This window comes from Talpa occidentalis, unplaced genomic scaffold, assembly GCF_014898055.3.
Source record: "Talpa occidentalis isolate TD23 unplaced genomic scaffold, MPIMG_talOcc4v2.1 talOcc4.11, whole genome shotgun sequence".
NCBI lineage: Eukaryota > Metazoa > Chordata > Mammalia > Eulipotyphla > Talpidae > Talpa > Talpa occidentalis.
The window spans coordinates 78,359,456-78,375,256 of record NW_023601104.1 but is presented as its reverse complement, the minus strand read 5'-3'; the positions used below and the strand labels follow the sequence as shown (position 1 = coordinate 78,375,256).

The 15,801-nt window shown below is 42.6% G+C and overlaps 1 protein-coding gene across 4 annotated transcripts in view; it reads left to right on the top strand.

Moving 5' to 3' along the window:
* The window catches only part of DPF3 (double PHD fingers 3), a 245,745-nt gene that overhangs the window by 47,084 nt on the left and 182,860 nt on the right, over positions 1-15,801 (top strand). Inside the window, exons 1-2 of one of the 4 annotated variants that reach the window (XM_054691427.1) lie at positions 20-54; positions 367-502. The exons of 2 other annotated variants lie outside the window; for them this stretch is intronic. In XM_054691427.1, coding sequence (XP_054547402.1) covers positions 446-502 — 57 coding nt within the window. In that variant the 5' untranslated portion in view covers positions 20-54; positions 367-445. Of the gene's footprint in view, positions 1-19; positions 55-366; positions 503-8,993; positions 10,526-15,801 lie in introns of those variants that run through there. One more of the 4 variants, XM_054691439.1, reaches the window with a different exon arrangement.

Sequence of the window (15,801 nt, the reverse complement as noted above, 5' to 3'; positions counted from 1 at the left end):
CAGAACCCCGAGGGAAAGGCCTAGTTCCATTGTGCGCCTTTTCCCAGGGGGCAGGTAGGAGCAGGAGGCGGAGGAGGGGTTGCTTATCTAGTGGCTCAAGCAGGCCAGAGGTTTCGCTTTTCACTCCAGATCTGCCTTCCAGCTCTGACGGTCTCTGGGGTGTTGGTGTGCCACCTCAAAGCATTTGCATTGTGTCACTTTATTATCCCTGGGGGCTTGGTGGGAAGGGGGAACAAAAAGGTGAGTGAAGTGGAGAGATGAACCTGGAACTCTATAGTCAGGTGCTCTTCTGTGAGGCTCAGAACTCCTCTGATGATGATGAACCTGCCTCATTCACTTGGCTTCTCTGGGCCTTGACTTCTACAGAAGGCGGTGTTGACCTGGGTATAAACTGTGTCAGTGGTGCTAATTTCGAAGTCACTTGTGTTCAAAGCCCAAAGAGAGGATGGATTTAGAACAACTCCCCGAAGCACTGTGTGGACCTAAAGCAGGTATATATATGGTACGTGCTGGCACTCTGGGGCAGCTGGGATGTTGTTGTAGGGGGTGGTGTGGAATACAGTGTAAGGATTTTAGCTATTAAACAGTTGAATGACCATGAGGTTGCTCTGTGGGGGCTTTGGGTAACCTGGGCTCAGAAATCATTTCTCCTTGCCAGTCACTGTGGGGTGATTAAGTCCATGCCACACCTGGCTGCTGTCTATCTGTAGGTCAAATCACAGTTGTTTTCTTGTCTCCCTGTCACTCAAGTATTTGGGGTCTTAGAAGTAAGGCAGGCTGACCACGTGTGAAGCTATCAAGATGCTGGAGCCTCCACCTCTGCTTTTCGGCAGAGCTGCCCACTTGTCTGTGGACATTTTAAGGCACTGAAGAGTCTCTTGAGAATAATGCTCTTTGACTTCTTTACCTAGACTACCTGAAGTTTTGCTCTTTTCAAACTATCTTGGGTAAAATGGAGAAATTGCTTACTCAGCCCCTCTTGGCTCTGGGTAATTTTGTAAAGTGAGTTTATCATTTAAATTTTTTATTGAAATAAAATTCACCTGACATAAAGTTCACTATTTTAACAATTCATTGGCGTATGTACATTCACAATATTTAACCATCATCACTACCTAATTCCAGAGCATGTTTAATCATACCCCCAAATCTTTTACCTATTAAGAAGTAGTCATTCCAGGGCCTCCCCGGTGGCGCAGCGGTTGAGCGCTGGGTTGCGAAACTGCCCGCAGCCTCTGCGGTGCCTGTTCGATCCCCGGCTGCTCCCCGGCCACCGGAGGAGGGTCCCACATGGCGCGCAGACCTCTCCTGCCGCCCGCTGCTCCCCTCAGCAGTGTACTTCGGTCCTTCTGCCTGCTCTGCTCCCCGTTCTGGCTCTGGTGAATTCTCTCACCCTCCCGCGCTCCTGACTGTACCCAGTGCTTGTATGTATGTATGTATAAATAAATAAATAAATAAATAAATCTTTAAAAAAAAAAAAAAAAAGTAGTCATTCCTCCCTCCGCTGTCCTGTCCCTGCCACCATTAATTTCATATAAAGGGAATCAGACAATATGTATCTCTTTGTGTCTAGATTTTTACTCTTAGTATGTTTTTTGTTTATGGCAGAATAGTATTCCATTGTATGGATATACTACATTTTATTTATCCATTCATCAGTTGATAGACATTTGGGTTATTTTCACTTTTTGACTATGAAAATTCAAGTACAGGTCTTTTCTATGGACATGTTTGCAGTTCTCTTGGGTATATACCTAGGAGTGGAATTGCTGGGTCATATGATGACTCTATGTTTAATTTTTTTGAGGAACTACCAACCTGTTTTCCATAGTGACTGACTCATTTTATATTACCACTAGCAATGTATGATGGTCCAATGTTTTCACACCCTTGCTGACACTTGTAATTATCTGTCTCTGTGATTTTAGCCACCCTTGTGAAGTGGTATCTCATTGTGGTTTGATTTGTAGTTATCTAATGATAAATGGTGCAGAGTATCTTTTCATGTGCTTATTGATCATCTGTGAATCTTTGGAGAAATGTCTTTAAGTCCATGTTTTACTTGATCATTTATCTTTTTGTTTGTTAAGAAGTGAATTTATTTTGATAATACATCATTGTACCTTCCCACACTCCAGCTGGCATGGAGAAGGAGGAGTTTGTGGGTCACTTACAGCAGACCAAATTCTCTTGCTCCTTAGACCACTCCTTGGTGTTCTTGGGACTCTCCTCTTCCTTGTTTTCTTGTAGCAATTTTCTTTCTCCCAGAGTTTCTGCTCTTGATCCAGATCTTTTTTTTTTTGCTCTCAATTCCTCCCCAGCTGACTTCATACACACACATGGCACCTATCACCATATATATGCTGATTTCTCCCAAATGCATGTATCCAACCTAGACTTTTTTCTCTGGAAATCCATATTTACATGTCCAGGTGGAAACTTTGAGTGTTCAAAACTTCCCACAAAACTTTCTCTGCCAAGCCTTCTGGACCACCATCTGGAAGACAGACAGCAGCATCTACCAAGTCAGCCAAACTGGAAGTCATGTTGGACGCTTTCTGCTCTCTCAGGCACATCTGCCCTCCTCCTGCCAAGTCCTGCCCTCTCTTCAATGGCCTGTTCTAATTTGTCTTTAGTTTGTCTCTCCTACTCTGCCTTAGTTTAGGCCTTTGTCATTCCAACTGGACTCCTTAGTTTTGAGTTACTTCCTCCATCCATCCATTCTCTGCCAGAATGATCCAATTAAACTCCTCCCATCTTAAAACCCATCAGTGGCTCCTTGTTGCCTGAAAGATAAATTTCCTACTCCTTAGTTGAGCACATAGGGTCCCCTGAACCTGTCTCTCCAAACTCAAAACCCCCACTCATTCTCCCTTTAGTCCTTATTTTAACCCTCTTTTAACCTTCATATTTATTGAATGGGTTGCACTCCCTCCAACCTCCCTAACTTGAATGCATGATGTTGGCATGGATTTTACATATGGTGGTCAAGGATAGATTTCTAGGTCTGGATTAGATCCAATTTGACCCCATTGAAATACTACCATGAATAGGGAACATGGTGACTGTGGGTTGGATGTAGATTTTGATTCCATAATTTAGTTAAGTGAAAGAATCTTCAAACTGTATAGAAATGAAACTACTTTTTATTGTATTTGTGAACCACGTATACTGCAAAGGTGACAAACTCTTGGAAAATTTCTCACATTTGTCTCATCCATAGCCTGTTGTTACTTACTTTCTGAACCCAAAACACCAGAATACATGATGTGACAAGCATATGTATATTTTGGGAGCTGATGGGACAACATATTTGAAATTAGATTTGTATTCCAGTGTTGCCACAGTTACTAGCCCCTCCGAACACCAGCATCAAATACTTGTTTGGTACCTTATACCTCTAACCTCTGGGTTGTCTTAGAGCTTTTTCTAAGTATATTTGTTTCTAGGTGGAGAAACTGAATGAAATTGAAGGTGTGACTCCTGACCCTTTCAAAATATTTGTTTTTAACTTAATTTGGGTTATTATTTATTGCTTTCTATTTCTCAAAATTTTACTTAGGAAAAATTCAAACCCATTAAAAACTTGCAATAGTAGTACAGTCAACAGCCATAAACCCTTTCTTAAGTTCACCTATAGGCATTTTGCTAGAAAACACTTGTTTCCTGTCTTTCCCTTTTATATACATGTGTGAACACACACACATTTCCCGCCCCCCACCCACGCCCCTTATGTACATACTTCCCCCAAGTGATCTTTCAGGGTCTTTGGCATTTTGGTCCAAGTATCACATAGTCTGCAGAAGATAGATGATGCATGATGGGACAGAGAGAAAGAACTTTCTGGGTTCTCCTGTGGAGGGTGATTTATTTTCTTGTAGTTTCCAAATGGACGGAGACGCCATGGGACTAGATCAATGGCCCTTTCCGAGAACTTGTTAATCCTCCTTTCATCTGAGGCTGCAAATGTGATCAGCTATATTTTCAGGAAGTGTGACATCCAGTTCATAATACACCTTCTTCTGCTGGGTATGTTTTGAGCCTTCTGCAAAATTTGGTGCCAAAACAGAAGCCTGAACTCTTGGCTCAGTGTGCCCTGACTTGAATGAACATAGACAAGTCCCTTTCTCTGAGCCTCAATTTCCCCATCTATGTTGAGCACTTGGACCATCTGTTAAGGCCCCTTCCTCTGCTCACATCCTGTGACCTCATGGTGACCAGAAAAACCCAATCCTTCAGGAAACTGCCAGAAGAGACTTCATGTACTTGTGAGATGAACCCCAGAAATTTATTGCTGACTGGGCTGCGGCCAGGACTATGTCTGGTTTATAATGAGGAGTGTTTTTCCCCTTGTGTGAGCTACCAGCGCTCAGTGCCTGCTGTGGCTGGAGGTGGGCTTAGTGGGGAAGGAGGGGGGGACAGGAAGCAGCAGGGATTCCGACCCATTTGTTAGAACCCCCCCCTTCCATTGAGGTTGCCTATGCTTAATTTGTTGTTCTCCCCACACCTCTTTATAGCCACATTTACTCAAGGATATTGCCAGCTCCTTATTCTGTCCCTAGCCCACCTCCATGTTAAATATCTAAGGAGCACAGCATAGCTGAAGTGGTGGTGAAATGGGTGTCTTGAATGGCAACCTGAACAAGGCTGCACTCTCCTAGGTGGGCCTAAGATGTAGTCAAAGGCCAGCTTGTATTGTGTGGTTGTTGACAGTGTTGGTTAGAAGGTTCCATAAAGTTCCCACCTACAGAACCAGTGTGGGAGTCTTGGACTGATCAGGCTCTTTCATGGACTTTATCCCCGTGGGAGGATTAGAGAAAGTTCTGGTAAAAGAGAAAAGGACTTAGATGTGGTAGAGTTGAAGAAAGGAACTGGGGAGAGCAGGGTGATTGGGGGTTCATTTATTCATTCAATGAATGTTTATTGAGGGCCTGCTACATTATATGCAAGGTCCCCTTCACTGAAAAGTCTTAAATCCAGATAGCCATCATTAAAATGAGGCACTGTGCTATGAGTTACATAGTGGTAGATATAATATTCAAATAATCTTAACCATTCCTCCTTTTCTGACAATCATGTGCCAAGCATATTGCTAAATGGGTTACATCTATTCCATTTAATTCTCCCAACCGCTGATGAGGTGGATGCTGTCCTCATTCTGTAGGGAAGGAAAAGGAGGCTTGAGTCACCCGCTCAGTGTCAGATAATGAGTAACAGGCAGAACTGGCACTGAGTTCAAGACTGATTTCAAATCCCACCCTCTTTTTTTTTTTTTTTTAAGATTTATGTATTTATGCATACAAGAGCTGGAGTATAGGCCAGAGGTGTGGAGAGTGAGAGAATTCACCAGAGACAGAGTGGAGAACAGAAGAGGCAGATTGAATGAAATACACTGCTGAGGGGAGCAGCGGGCGAGGCAGGAGAGGTCTGCTGCGCCATGTGGGTTTCTCCCTGGCTGGCCAGGGGATCTAACTTGTGCTGCAGTGGCTGCGGACAGCTTCATACGTTGTGTCTTACCCCTTGCGCCACCAGGGAGGCCCTCAAATCCCACCCTCTTAACCTCAGCGCCTCTTATTCCTAAAAGCTGCCATGTGGACCGAAGCCAGTCTATGATCAAGTTTCTGCTGGTTGAAAATATAAGGATAATATAACTAGGTTTTAATAAGGCTTAATTTATTTAATTCAGTGGTTCTCAACTGAGATGATTTTGCCCCAGGGGATGTTTGGCAATACCTGGAGACATTTTTTGGATGTCACAACTTGGGATTGTTACTGGTATATAATGAGTAGTGGCCAGGGAGGCTCCAGAATACCCCGTAGAGCACATGACAACTCCCCCACTTCCCCCATTCCGGCAAAGTTTGTTGGTGCAAAGTGTCAATAGAGCTAAGGTTGAGGAATTCTGATATAATTTGAAAGATTATCCTAAATCTTAAAATGATGTTTTTCTGACTTTTGGGATATGTATTAGCTGGCCTTTCTTTTAAGAAATAATGTAGTAGATGGCAGTTGGGTTTTAGAATGTCCCTAGTGGGCAAAATTAAAAAGTAAGGAGACTATGTCGATCTCTCTAGTTTTTGTTGTTAAAAATTTCCTAGACTGTGAACTCCAAATATCTAGGAATTACTTGATCTAGGAATTATTTAAAAAAAATGCTGTTTGTTAAGGATTAAGGAAGAAAAGGATCTCATGTTGCAAGTAAGGCAAAGCCTAAGGTGCCCTTGGGGCTCCTGGGGTTTGATTTAATAACCGACATTCATGGGCACTTATTGCCTAGTACTGTGTCAGGTCCACAGGGAGGCCAGAGGGAGTTTTGCTTTGATAGACTTGTGATCTCCATGGGACAAAAAAGTGAGAATGCTTAAATCAAGTGGGCAACAAGATAGCCTGGCAAATAATAGCTAAGTTTAGTCACTGGGTAATGCTAACATGGCAAATCCAGTGTTTCTGCTGGAAAGAATTTTAGGTTCCTGACTTGGGTCTGCCATCAAGTGATTTATGTGCCTTTGGCAAGACACTTCATTTCCCTGCCTCTGCTTTCTTTTTGGTTCCCTGTCTTGGCTGAAACTCCCTCAAGTCCAAATGAGAAAGCCACCTCTGATACCTTCTCTCCCCTCTACTCCAATGGGGCACCCAGTCCTGCTGATTCTTTTTTGGAAATGTCTCTAGAGTCTGCCTGTTCTCTTCTTATTCCAGGACATTCCCCATCCAGCAGCCAGAATAATCTTGCTAAAACATAAATCTGACCGTGTCACCTGCATCTACTTAAAACCCTCAGTGGTTTCCTCATTGCCCACAGGATAAAGTCCTAACTCCTTGGCTGTCGTGGCTCTGTGCCCAGCTTACCTCTTCAATCTTGATTCTCATTTGTCACCCTTTCCTGCTACTTACCCCAGGGTCTAGACACACCAGATACCCACTCTTCTCTGGGTACAGATTGCTGATCCATTCTAGAACCTTCTTTCCTTTCTTTTCCACCTGGCAAAGTCACCCTGACCTTTTAAGGTCTGCCTCACTCATCTCCTCTGGGAGCTGCCCCAGATCTTCGAGACAGAGTTCATTCCCCCATCTCTCCCCGCACTGGCCTGTGGACCTGTTGAAGGCATGTGTCTTGCTCTGTGGTGTAAACTTCCTACTCAGCGATGTGGGCAGCACAGGGTAGGTGCTTATTGTCGAATGGAAAACAAATGGATAGAGGAGGAAAATTTAAGGTAGAGATAATAATGTTTGCTTTTTGTTATTACCCAAGGTTGCTTGTGGCATGAACATGAGATAATATTTATGGAAGAACTTTGAAAAGTGAGCGCCTTTACCAATGCAAAACAAAGTATGATGATTGTTTTTCAAAAATGATGATTGTTAACCTTTGAATCATAGATGAAAAACTTCAGAATTTTTCCCATTATGCCACCTGGGAATGGTTGTCAGGTACTAGGAAATGGTATACTAACAACAACAACAACAAAACCCCAAATGGCCATAGTTTTATACAATTCAACTGAAGATATGCCTGGTGAGTTCAAGGAGCAACTGTGGCATGTGCTGTGACTCAGTGGCCTGGATGAGTCTAGAGGCCTCTAGAGGTAACTTGCCCTTTTCTTTCCCAGCACCAGGACTGAGCATGGAGAGAGCCGTGGCCACAAAGAGGGGGCTGCCTTCCTTTTTCTTTTGTGTCCCATTTTCTTTCTATTCTTGATTCTTCTGTTTTTCTGCTCCAGGCACCCAAACTAAACACAGTGCACCAATGAAGAAACAGAAAAGGAATGGAAAGAGAGGCTTGGACTTGTGTAGTGCTTTGCAAACACCTGTCATATTAATGTTTGTAATTGGGGCCTCCCTGTTGGCGCAGCAGGTTGAGCGCAGCACTGTGAAGCTGTCCGCAGTCTCTGCAGTGCAGGTTCGATTCCCGGCCAGCCAGGACATGGCGCCCCTCACCTGCTGCTCCCCTCAGCAGTGTCCTCCATTTGTCTGCCTGTTCTGCTCCCTGCTCTGTCTCTGGTGAATTCTCTCACCCTCCCGTGCCTCTAACTGTAACAGATCAGACAGTACAAATTACTTGAGAAGCTGTTGTATCCAGGAACTGCCCAGCTGTTCTTGTAAAAATAAATAAATAAATCTTTAAAAAAACTCCTCAAAACTAATATTAAAAAAAATGTTTATAATTGGTATTTATCTCCAAATGTATCTTATTTCCAGCACTGAACATATACTCCCGGACTGTAATTCCATTGAAGGCAGGTATTTTCTTTTTTCTTTCTATTTTTAGGGGGAGGGGAATTTACTAATTTTATTTTATTATTTTTTAAAAAATTTATTTATTTTTTCTTTTTTCTTACAATGTTTCCTTTCTTTTCTCAGCTGTAGTCCCCATAGAATTTCCACCACCAGTTCGCCCGTGCACCATCACCGTAGTCCCTTGTGCTCTTCCCACGCTCATTTGGATCCCTTTCTCTCCCCCTCCCTGGCAGAATATCTCGGATTTATAGTTGTCTGTTTATTTTTATTGTGTTGTGGGGGTTTTTTTTGGTTGTTATTATTATTTTTTTCCTTGACCCCCCCTATATTCCTCCTATAAGTGAAACCATCCAGTATTTTTTTCCTTCTGACTTACTTCACTGAGCATAATCCTGAAGCCAAGTATTTTCTTCGAACCATAGTAGGTAACATGGATGTTTGTTGAGTGAGTGGATGAGCTTATGAGTAAGAACAAAGTTTGCATCTTCTGCCATTCTTTGGTTCATCATCTCTCTCTCTTATTTTTTTGTATTTTCTGAAAGGAAGGATTCTTCTTCCTTTTACCCTGTTGAGGGTGGAGGCTGAAGAGGTTAAACTTGATGACAAAGGCTTGTCCTATTGTTTACAGGCCATTAAAAGCCATTATCATCTTCCCAGGCCTGGCAGGCAGCATCTAGCTGCTGTGAGGAGGCATGTCTTAGGGTGATAAGGAAAATTTATCCCCTGTTTTGACTTCAGAACTTCTTCTTGGTTTATTATTTGATGTGCTCTTCAACTTTTTGTCTAAATGTCCCTGGTCTCAGTCAACTTTTTCAAGTTCTTGCCAGGGGAGGCTCAGATTGGAATCCTATAATTTTGGAGTTGGAAAGAAACCAGAGATAAATGCCTGTCCCTAAGACCCCCACACTCACCTTCATTTCCCTGCCACAGCTGGGCAGTTCCTGGATTCAACAGCTTCTCAAGTAATTTGTACTGTCTGATCTGTGAGGAGGGGGAGGGCAGACTTTTCTCATGACCTTCAGTGAATCCTCCCACCTCCATGAGCTCATCTATTGTGCTGACAGGACTTCTTAGAGCTTCTGTGGCTCCCCCTTACCAAAGCCCCCCATGACCAGAGCTCCCCCCCCCATTACCAGCTCCTTTCCTAGCACCCTCCCAGCATGGTTGCATAGATGAATGGGTTGTCTCAACTCTGTCACCCTCTGTGATAGGTGTATCTAGGCTGCTTCTGGGTGGGCTGGGGAGAGCCCTTGAGGGCTCTTACCCATGTTTCAGATAATCTGTCTCTCCAGGGGTCTTACTGAGGGTGTGACTTTTCATTTGGACAGATATAGGTATGGGGTATAGGAAACACACCCCCACGTCCCCCAGTCTACCTCCCTAAAGTGGTCCAGTTTTTTGCCTGGCGAGTCTGTGGGATCTTCTTTGTCCTCAACCTGAAATAAAGCCCTGTACTGGAGCTTGGATATTGCAACTTGCTTTCTAGCTGCTTGATAAAAGAGTTCAAGTGTACTGAGACACACACACAGACACACGCACACACAAACACACACAGAGGCAGAGAGAGAGAGAGAGAAAGAGAGAGAGAGAGAGAGAGAGAGAGAGAGAGAGAGAACCAGAAGCAGCTTGGCATTTATTTGGCACTCATGTTTGTTGAACAAATGAGTGAATGGGTGTCGGAACAAGGAATGTCAGTCAATACCAGGTTGCTCTGGGGGATCTGGGCATTGAATTCAGTAAGTATTTACTGAGTGTCTGCTCTGGAAAAGTTGGTGCTAGCTGCGAAGAAGATGTATAAGACCTAGTTCTTGACATTGAAGAGTTTGTATGTAGAAGGGAATGAGGCTAATTTTAGAACAAGGCAGGCAAAACACGTATGGACACAACAATATAAGCAACTTGCTGAAGGAACATAAACGGGGGGTGGATTAATTAATTCTGAATGAGGGGAGCATGGTTTTTAAGGATTTATCTGAATGGGGGGAAAGAAGGGAAAGGAGATCCAGGCTGGTGGGTAGTAAGGATGAAAGTTCTGAGACATGAGTGTGTCCTCAGCCTGCCATACACCAGGCCTGGCAGCCCCCATGCAAAGCCACATCTGTCTTCAGCCGGGGTGGCTCCAAATCCATCTCAGACAACTCCGAATAATCCCAGGAATTTTTTCCAGGCGTCTGACCCCGGGGCAGGGCTAAGGGCAGACATTCCTTTCCTCCAGACTTTGCTGGTGCCCTGTGTTGCTGGATTTTGCTCTTTGGAGGACAAAGTCAGAGGTGCCCTGCACTTGTTGAAGGTGGGTAAGCTCCCAGCGCCAGTTCCCTTAGCTCCATAAGCTGTTTCTTTGCCCCTGCCCATTGGTGCCCAAAGCCAGGCCCAGGCCCACCCTTCTGACTTCGTTTGTGCTCCAGAAAGGCCTTCCTCCAATTTCTCTTTGTCCAAAGGATTTGACCGTTCCCCAAAAGCCCAGCCTCCTTCTGGGAGGAAGCACATCCTTTCCTGGGCTCCCGAAGCATCCTCCTGCTGAGGTCTGCTGGCAGGGTTGGAAACGGGCCCTCCCTGTTTCTCAGATGCTTTCCCATGGGTGACTACCCCAGAGAGGAAGGAAAGAGTGGAGCTTCCTTGTCTTTGAGTTTTATGACAAATATGCTTTCAGGATCAATGTGGCTTTCACACACTTGAAAACTCATACCGAATCCCCCAATTTTTCATGTTCTCAAGGTAACTGCTTAGTTTTGTTCCAGGAAGTGGGAGGATCCCAGAAAGAGAATTCTTAATCTTGGGGAGCAGGACTGAGTACAGAAATGTCTTGGAAATGGAAGGTTCCCTTGGCTCCTTGCTATAGCAGCGCTGCAGCCCATATATAACTGGGCAGGCTCCCCCTTGCCGCGGTGCTTATCTCTGCCTCACATTCACAGACTCACCAGCCTGGAGTCTCTCTGGATGTTGGCCAAGCCAGTTGGGAATGCATAATAGCTGAGATATGGGGTGGGGGGAGCCCACCATGTCCTTGCATGCCGTGTGAAGGTCTCCCTTCTCCCCTTCTTTCCCCCTTCTAGCCTTTTCTCTGGCATTGGGAACTAATCTTTGTGGTCCCACCTCTCTAATCTTTGAAAAAAAGGCAGATCCAGATCCCACATGTGCAGGTGGCGGTGCTAATAATTATGGATTCCCTTGGCGAGTGGCAGGGAGCTTTGGGTGAGCAGATTGACCAAATGGCGTTAGGTAGTTGCCATTTTGAACCCTCAGGGACTTGTGAGCTTAAATTCTTCCCTGTTAAATCCCTGTGCCCCCTCATCCTCTGCTTCCCCACCCCCAAACTCACTTGGCTTCTCTGATCCAAAATTTTGGTTTTGCTTTTGTGCCCTTCTGTTTCTGTTTTGCATTTTGTTGTTTTCTTTCTCTCACTTATTACCCCACTTTCCTTTTATGTGTTTTGCTTTTTGTCCTGAGAAAAGGAAAGGTCTCTGGAAAAAAGACTGTAATGGGAGCAAGGGCTCCTGGGAAATTCGATGAGGTCTATGTGGGGGTCTGGAGCCTGCACTGGAGGTGCAGTGAGGCAGATGGTTCATGGCCCTGCTGTTAGTACTCTTGCTCTGGGAGCCGCTCTGTTTTGGGTGCACAGCTGGACACCTTAGAATCCTTGATTGTTGCTAGAACAACAGGACAGTTGTGAAAGCTGTAGCTTCCTTTCTGAAGCTATCTTGTGCACGGATAGAATGGATAGTTTCCACTCCTAGACAAAAGCTGAGTCACCAGTTAAAGTTACTAGTGATTTTCTGGGGTGTTCTTTTCTTCCTTTGCCGTTCACACACAGCCATGGGATTCTGGGCAGTGGCTCAGTTCCTCTTAACTATGTGGGGCAGGACCGACGCTTGGGATTATAATAAAGTCAGATGCCTTTGCTTATTATTTTACATTTTCAAATCAAGGGTGTGCGTGTGAGTATGTGTATGTATGTGAGAGAGTGTATGTGGAGGGGGACTGGTTATAGGACAGAAACTGATAATGTTTGTTTCTAGATGTTTGGTGTGATCATTATGAACCTTATTATTTTTTGTTTGATTTCATGTTAATATTCCTCCCTGTATTAGTCCACATAGGCTGCTGTACTAATGTACCACAACTGAGAGTTTTAGCAGACATGTGTTGCCTCACAGTTCTGGAGGCCAGAAGTTGAAGATCAAGGTGTTGCCAGTCATTCCTTCTGCGAGCGGTGAGGGAGGGCTGTTCATACATCTACTAGGTTCTGGATGTGTGCTGGCAATCTTTGGTATTCTTGAACTTATAGAAGCATCACCCCACTGATACCTTCATTGTCACATGGTGCTCTGCCTGTGTGCATGCCTGTGGCCACAGTTCTTTCTTTTATAAGGACATGAGAGGTACCGGATGAAGTCTGCTTAGATCCACAGTGACCCTACTTCCAAATAAGATCACTTTCTGTGATACTGGGTGTTAAGTCTTCAACATAAGCATGAGGCGGAGTGGGCACAGTTTAACCCATAACGAAGTAGGTCAACTCTAAACAAAGTGGGTCTTATTTTTGGTTTTAATTTTTGAAAAAGAAAGATCTCTATGTGGTGAAAATATCAAACACTGCAGAAGAGTCAACCAAGAAAAAAAGCAAATCCGAGTCTCTCACCCCTGGTCCCCCTTCCTCAGACCCTCCTTCTCTAATAAGGGTTAACCATTGTACTCAGTTTGTTTCTTCCACGTCTTTGTGGAGATGTATAGCTGTCCTTTTATTTTTTCTCCCTTCAGATAGTTGCATTTAAATGTCCTGTCTACATTTTGCCTTATTAAATTTAACGATATATCTCAGAGATCATTTCATATTAAAATACAGTAGGCATACACCTATTTATCTGCCTATAAAAATAAGTATACAGGTATCCTATTTTAGGATATGCATAGTATTTTGTCATGTGGATATACCATGATTTATTTAACTTCACTTCTCTCTTGATGGACATTTAGGTGATTTTCAATCTGTGCTGTGATGAAAAAAAGTTTCTCTATCTGTAAGTGTAAGTCACCTGTATATTTCACTCCTTCCTAAAGTTCTTAGAAAGTATATAAATAGAATACATTTAAGAAATATTTGTTAAATTCCTACCATGGACAAATATTTGCTATTCCATCATATTGAATGTATCAATATTTACTCAGTCTGATGGCTTGTCCTAATGAAAATTCTTGCATATAGATCACTGATTTTGATTCCTTTTCATTGGTTATTCTTTAGTGTAGGTTCGTAGAAGTAGCTTAAATAGTTTGGAAATTGTTAAGGTTCTGGACCCTGATTGCCAAATTATGTTCCAGAAATTCACTAATTTTTATTTTCACCAGCAGAGTGCCCATCTTGCCCAATAATACTAGCATTTATTATAATAATAATTATTAATGATTTATTTATTTTTTAAATTCATTTATTCATTATCATTTAAATTTATTATTTATTATCATTTAAATATTTATTTATTTATTATTTATTATTTAAAGATTTATTTATTTATTTATGCATACAAGAGCTGGGGTGTAGGCCAGAGGTGCAGAGAGGTGAGCAGATTCGCCAGAGACAGAGTGGGGAGAACAGGCAGATTGACTGAAATACACTGAAATACACTGCTGAGGGGAGCAGCGGGCAGAACAGGAGAGGTCTGCTGAGCCATGTGGGTAGCTCCCAGGCCAGGGATCAAACTCATGTTGCAGAGGCTGCAGATTGCTTCATAGTGCTGAGACTTAACCGCTTGAGCCACCAGGAAGGCCCCAATACTAGCATTATTAAAACCAAAAACTTTGCTAATTTGGCATGTGAAATATGGCCTTTCATCCTTTTAACATTGATTATTAGCTATTCTTACTTACTCTTTTGTGAGCTTTCTGTGTCTTTTGGCCTTTTATCTATTAAGGTCTTAATGCTTTTTGTATCAACTTGTATGGGCACATTCATATATTGAGGATATTGACTTTTGTAACTGTCATAAACATTTTCACCAGTTTGTGGTTTGATTTATAAAAAGTTCTTTTTAAGTATACAGTACTGTAGGTTTTGACAGATCTATATACCTCTGTGATGACAAGCACAGGAGAATATTTTAATCATTCCCCAAATTTCCTTTGTAGGTCTGCAATCCAACCCAGCTTTGGCCCCAAGCAACCATTGATCTGCTTTCTGTCACTATAGATTAGTTTTGCTGGTTCTAAAATTTCATATAAATAGAATCATACAGTGTGTACTCTTTTGAATCTATATTATTAAGCCTTTTTAAAAATAAGATTTGTCCATATTGTTATACTTAGCAATAGTTTGTTCCTCTTTATTCCTGAGAGTATTTCATTATATGAACACACCACAATTTTTTTTTTATCCATTCACTAGTTCATGTGTATTTGGGTGATTTCCCAAGCGCAAATAGTTTTTGGTGAGTGTGAATGAAGCTGCTATGAACATCTGTGGATAAATCTTTTTTGTGGACATAATTTTTTCCCCATTTCTCTTGGGCAAATAGTCATATGGCAAGAGTGTGTTTCTTTATAAGCAATTGCAGTGCTTTTCCAATGGGCCATTTAATATTCCCATCAGCAATATCAAAGCATTTAGATTGCTACACATCCTTACTGGCACTTGGTATTATCAACCTTTTAAATTCTAACCACTTCAGTGGATGTGAGAGGTGTCTCCTAGTTCTAGCCTACCTTTCACTGATGACTAGTGATACTGAACACATTTTCATGGGCTTAGCAACTGTCCTTTTGTATTATTTTGCGAAGAGACGGTTCAAGTCTTCACCCATTTGAAAAATGGATTATTGTCTTCTGATTACTTGCATCGTGAGGGTGTTGGACATAGATTCTTTGTCACATGTATGTCTCATGAACATTTTTAGTCTGCAGCTTGCCTCCTCATCTTCTCCAGTCTTTTTTATAAAATTGTATATAGATATGTATACACACACACTCACACATATGATGCCATTTGAATACTTTAAGTGTGTGATTCCGTGGCATTAATCATGCATTGTTTATTTCTGAAAATTGTATTTTTTTTAAATTGAGGTAAGGATAGTTTTTAGCCCTGTGTATGATTTAGAGGTAACGGGTCACACCTCTTCAAATCTTTGTTACCACCATGCCCATCGCCAAAGCATCCATAATCCTCCAGCACTGTTCATTTGGCTTCTGTCCCACTTTGCTCCTCACTCTGCTCTCTGTCTCTGGTAGCCGCACTTCTGCAATTAGATTTCTAGGTTTTGTATAGGGTTTAGTTTTACATGTTCCTTTGTTTTATTTCTCTATATTCCACATATGAATGAAATTACTTGGTGTTTGTCTTTCTCTTTAGGACTTATTTCACTTAGCATAAGCCCCTCTAGTTCCATCCATATTATCATAAATGGCAAGATTTCATCTTTTTATGGCTAAGTAGTATTCCATTATCCATCTGTCTGTCTGTCTGCCTATCTATATATCTATCTATCTATTGACCCATCCATCCATCCATCCGTCCAGCCATCCATCCATCTCACATTTTCTTTATTCACTCATCTGTCATGGTGCACTTAGGTT